General features: G+C 35.1%; 1 protein-coding gene across 13 annotated transcripts in view; it reads left to right on the top strand.

Moving 5' to 3' along the window:
* Positions 1-6,000, top strand: part of PAM (peptidylglycine alpha-amidating monooxygenase) — a 177,177-nt gene that overhangs the window by 85,946 nt on the left and 85,231 nt on the right. For all 13 annotated transcript variants that reach the window (XM_017869167.1, XM_017869165.1, XM_017869164.1 and 10 more), the window contains exons 7-8: positions 4,129-4,177; positions 5,673-5,740. In XM_017869167.1, coding sequence (XP_017724656.1) covers positions 4,129-4,177; positions 5,673-5,740 — 117 coding nt within the window. The remainder of the gene's footprint in view (positions 1-4,128; positions 4,178-5,672; positions 5,741-6,000) is intronic.

The following is a 6,000-nucleotide window of genomic DNA, read 5'->3' as shown; positions in this document are numbered from 1 at the left end:
TTTTTTTTTTTTTTTTTTTTTGTAGAGATGCAGTTTCACTATATTGCCCAGGCTGATCTCAAACTCCTGGGGACAAGTGATTCACCTGCCTCGGTCTTCCGGAGTGCTGGGATTATGGGCATGAGCCATTGTGCCCAGCCTAATTTTTATTATTGAAGATGTTACTTCTTTTTGTTTCTCCTAAGACTTGGAAGTGGTTTCAGGCATACTTTTTAGTACCTCCTTAAAGAAAGAATCCATTATCCAAAAGGGTGGCTTGAAATAGTAGGAAATGAGTGTGCTCCTAACCTTTACCTTCACCTTCCTAGAAGAGTGTGGTGAATTGAAAATCACTCTACAAATGTCTTTCTGAAGGACGTTCCCAATTAGTGGGACATCGTTTATAACAATACATTGGTTCCCTCAGGATCAGCGGTTAATCTGTCTTTATATTGAAGCAGGAAACAACCAGGACAAGATGAGCTCATAAAGTATAGAGCACTATCTCTAGAGGAAAAATTAGGAGAGACCAACAGAACCATCTAAGATTAAGAACCTAAGATATAGTAGGTTATTATCATGCATTATTCCACATACTTTACTACTTAGCTATGAATCCAAGCAGGAACTACAAGCTATTATGAGAAAAGCAAGCTAAATAGTTTGGGATGGATAACCTCATATCCCATGCATTCACCTCCCATTAAGAGAATTGAGCTTCCTACTTAAGTATATGTCCTTAAGTACCACTGGTTACTTATCCATTCTTGCTTAATTCCTTTATCTTAGCTCCAAGGTATTTCAACCTTGGAAATCTTTAAGAGATAGAACTCTTATTTTTTATTTTTGCCTTTTTTTCTAGTAAATAGCATTTATTAAACATTAATATTAGAGAATTATATTTGATACTCAGATGTGTCACCAATTAGCTGAATTACCTTAAGAGGCAACCCACTTAATCTCTGTGACCTCTTTTTCCTATCCATAAAGTGTAAGATTTGAACTCCATCATGTCTGGTTTTCCTTTCGGTTCTGAGATTCTATGAGTCTACATATCTGATAAAATACTTCGGTGTGGTTATACATCTCTGCCTGAGCAGAGGAAAGCAATTTCTCAAAGGCAAGCTCAGACCCTTGTGAAGCAGTCATTCAGTTTCATCTTCCTTAAAATTAGATTCTGATTGAATGCTATTTTCAAGTCTCATCCAGTATCTGGAAATACTCATTTATTTCATTATCAGAGTACTCTTTGGAAGTCTTACCACCCAACCACCAGCACTGCAATACTGTCTTATGTTGTGATGTGCCTCTAAGGCATTATCAGACATGGCTATTTTACATTTCTTTTTAAAAATTATTATTTCAACTTTTCCACTGTAAATATCTTCAACATTACAAAAGCTTCTTCTACATGCATATGACATTATAATGGAATATAATGATATAATGAAATATCCCTCTCAGTTTTACCTTATACCTATCTAGTGAATGAAGTTTCATCTCCATGTCTTAAGACCCCTTATACTAAAATTATTTTTACTGCAAGAGAACAACCACTATGAAACATCTTTTTAACAGGGATGTCTTGGGGTTCAATTCTCTGTAAATACAGGACATTAGTAGCTAAAGGCCAAGTATTTACCTGTGTACCTTCGAGAGAGAGTTAACCTGGAGCCCAACCTAATGAAAGAAAGAATACTTACTTTGGAATAATAAAACTAAAATAAGAATAAATGAAACCACCTTAAAAGAACAGCTGTTAGGACTTTTGCATGATAATGTTGTACAGAATAAGTGAATGTACATTGAAAGAATAATTTCGATATCAACACAAAAATGACCTCATTATCTTTTCTGCAAACCTAGGATCCCATTGAACTGACTTCAAGCCCAATACTCAGAAAAACAATCAGGTTGTCTTGGGTCTGGTCAAGGAGTGCATTGTTACTAAATGTCATGGAAGGACCCGGAAACATTATCAACCTCCTCACGGTCCCATGGCCTCTAATTTAAGAATTTCATTTTAGCCAGACTATGGTATTCATCTTACTAAAATTTCTTTGCTTCACTTATGATTTTATTCTGTATCTACCTAGTTCAGACCCTTCTGAGAACATATTTTGCACAATATCTTCAACATACCAAATTTCACTTCTAATTTCTTTTTTTAAACTATTTTATCCTTTTAATGTTCCCATGTTTTTCCTGCTTTCTTCTAGTCCTGTGTTATTACTTGGAGAAATTTGATGTGCTTCAGTTTCTTTCATTAAAGAAATTTCACACTCAAAACTGTGAAAATACATTTCTTGAAAATAAAATATTCATGTGCTGAATTTTTTTTGAAATCTACCAATGGAATAATAATAATTAAGCATTTAGTGAATTTTTCCTATGCTCTAGAGTGCTAAGTTCTTTACTTAAGTTATCTCAATTGTAGACTACTTAGAGTTTCTTACTGGTATAAATATTGATCACTAGTGCTAATCTACTGAGTATTAAATACCTAGATTTTACTTCTCTTAGACAAAGGAACTCAGTGAGCACCTAGTTGAAAACTGATGATGGTCCTGTAAGACACTATCCTATAATCAAATAATTCTGCAGGATTGAAAAATACAAGTGAATCCTATACCTTCTACCTGACAAATTTTGGCATGTGGAAATGTGCAATATTAATACTGAAATATAAATTCAATATTTATGTTGAAATATCAATTCAATATTTATGTTGAAATGTACATCTGTAGTTCATATAGCTTATATAAACTATAAAGTAAATATATGTAAAAAATACAGAAATGTGTATACACATATTTTGCTTCCTTTCTACCTTTCCTTCAAATTCAATCCTCTTATTTGACTATTTTAGTTCTTTGACTCACTGCAGTTCCCATCTGTTTTTTAAGCAGCAGGATTCCATTTCTGTGGTCTTCGACTCTGAGTTAACTTTGCTATCAATTCTTCTCCTCTCCTCTCTCCTTTTTACTTTTATTCTAGTCACAAAATAAGTCTATCCAGCTGGCTTTTTCAGCCAGGATATATGATTTTGATATTCTGAGTTCATTTTCTGTACAGTTCTTAACTCTCTCAGTACTGATTGTTTTTTCATTTTATGTAGTAAAATATTAGCAGAAGCATCAATTTTTTATTGCAATAAACATTTTAAGTGTCAAGTGCTTTTATGATGATGCAGTCAGAGACAGATTTTATATATAGTCTAGTGAATTGAAATGAATTAATTCTTAGGAGGTTTCATATCTTGTGGCCCAAGCACTGTATTACAACAGAAGGGCAAAGTCAGAGCACACTGCAAATCATCAGGGAAATATGCAAAACTAGCTGAAGTTTCTGAGTTCACAGAAGTAAGATCAGCATAGAGGTTATGGAAATAATAATGCATCACTGTGGCAAGGATCGTGTTGGAGGTCATAATCTACACACCAAACACTGAGGCTGAAATATGCTGCTTATCAAAACTGCCACCTGCTATAGGAGCAGCTGTAGATCCACGACCCCTGCTGGCCTCCAGACCACCTTGTTTGAGGGCATTCAAGTTGCTCCCACGGGAACTTCTCACTGTGTATATGTGCAAGCATATGGGCTCTTTAGGTCAAACTATGGAAAACTGTACTAGAAGAAATTAAAAGTGCCTACAATAGTAAAACTCTATTTTGAAATAATGAATATATGAGTGTCAGTAGACTTCAACAATGCCTAAAGTATATGAAAACCTAAATTATGAACTACACTTTTTAAAAAATAAAAAAGTCTGTTGTTGGGTGCAGCATGGAGCAAACTGTTTTAGTTCAGCAACTTTTCTGGGTTTTTCAACAATACAGATAATGCATAGAGAGTAACAACAACTTCCTAGCATCTTGTATGTTTGCAGGAAAGTCAATATATTGTTCAATTTGATGAGTCAAGAAACACCATAGACTGCATGAAATGTTCTGTTTTTGCTGTTATGATACATTGGCAATTAAAGGAATTACTGGATATGAAAGTACTCAGTAAATCATAAAGAACAATACAGATGAAACATAACTTGTGTTTTAAAATATTTGGTTATAGTAATTTCAAACTTACTAGTTTGAAATCTGTTTTCTACATTTTCATATTTAAGATATGTGTTTCTATGTATGTTTTCAGATAATCACAAGGACTGTTCTGGTGTGTCCTTACACCTCACACGTCTGCCGTAAGTACTTCCATTTTTCCTAGAGCAGCAGCAACTTTAACATCTTTGTGAACTTAGAGGGGAAGTTCACTGTATTAATTATCTGTGGGTAAAAATTAACCTAAAGTAACTGGCTTAAAACAACAGATATGTATTGTCTCATTTTCCTGTATGTCAGTAATTGGGCACACGTAGCTGGATCCTCAGGCATGTGGTCTCACACAGAGGCTGTAGTCAGAATCTTGACTGGGGCTTCAGTCAACTTAAGGCTTGACTGGGGAGGAATCACTTCCAACATCACTCACATGATTGTCGGCAGGCTTCAGTTCTTTGCTGAGTGTTGGCTGGAGGTCGCCCTCATATCCTTGCTAAGCGGGCTATAAACAGGGCAGCTCACAATATGGCAACTGGTCTCCATCGTAGAAAGTAAGCAAAAAAAGCAAGAGAGGGCGTGCATGCAAAATGGAAGCCTTTCAGTAACCTAATGTTGGAAATGACATACCATCACTTTTGCCATATTCTGTTTGTTAAAGATAAGTTACTAAGTAACTCAGGAATGGAAAACCAAACATTGTATGTTCTCACTCATAAGTGGGAGCTAAGCTATGAGGATGCAAAGGCATAAGAATGATACAATGGAGTTTGAGGACTCCCTGAGGGAAAGGGTGGGAAGGAGGTGAGGCATAAAAGGCTACAAATTGAGTTCAGTGTATACTGCTTGGATGATGGGTGCACCAAAATCTCAGAAATCACCACTAAAGAATTTAGGTAACCAAATACCACCGTTCCCCAAAAATCTATGGAAATAAAAAAAAATGTTAAAAATGTTTAAAAAGATAAGTTACTATACTTCTTTTAGCCCACATTAAAGGCGAGGAGATTAGACCAGGGCATGAATGCCACAGCTAGGAATCATGAGAGCTGATTAGTCAGGGTTCTCCAAAGAAACCTGAACCAATAGGATAGAGAGAAAGAAAAAGAGTTGTTGTGAGGGATTGGCTGACACTATTGTGGGGACTGATTAAGTTCTAAATCCACTGGGCCAATTGGAAATTCAAGGAAGGATTGATGTTGCATTCTTGAGTCCAAAGGCAATTCACAGGCAGAATCCTTTCCTTTTGAGGGGACCTTAGTCTTTTCTCTTCAGACTTCCAATGGATTAGATGAAGCCCACCCACACTATGGAAAATAATCTGCTTTACTCAAAGTTTAATTTAAAGGTTAATCACATTTAAAAATCACCTACCCAGCAACACCTAGACTGGTGTTTGACCAAGCAACCAGGCACCTGGCCAAGTCAACATGTAAAGTTAGCTATCACAGGAACCATTTAGAGTCTGCCTTCACATGAAAAAGTATTTTGTAAGGAAAAAGAATTCTTCCTCATTTTCTATTTCATTTTGATTTTCACAAGCATCACATTTTATAAACCAGAGTATTGAGGTATATGGTGTTTTTCCAAAACAGTCATTTTGACTTTTCAGGTAATTTAGAAAAATATTATTTTTTTCTGCAGACAGCCTTTAATTGCTGGCATGTACCTTATGATGTCTGTTGACACTGTTATCCCAGCAGGAGAAAAAGGTGAGTAATGATTTTTTAATATTTACCATTACCTCATTACCTAAACTGTAGAAATGGATTTATAGTGTATTTTTTATAAACTTTAAAAATAATCAGTATTTTATGTCTTAGAAAATAAACCAATATTTTATTGTCCTTGGATTTAAAATAGATTTTTGTATTATTCCAAGCCAGTAGTTTATTACTTTTCCATTCTTTGTTGAGATGCTAGGAATTAAGGCCCTTGGGTAGATGTGTGTTATATAAATTAAAGAATAAAT

This window comes from Rhinopithecus bieti, unplaced genomic scaffold (assembly GCF_001698545.2).
Source record: "Rhinopithecus bieti isolate Rb0 unplaced genomic scaffold, ASM169854v2 scaffold_4104, whole genome shotgun sequence".
NCBI lineage: Eukaryota > Metazoa > Chordata > Mammalia > Primates > Cercopithecidae > Rhinopithecus > Rhinopithecus bieti.
This window is presented reverse-complemented; position numbering and strand designations above follow the sequence as displayed.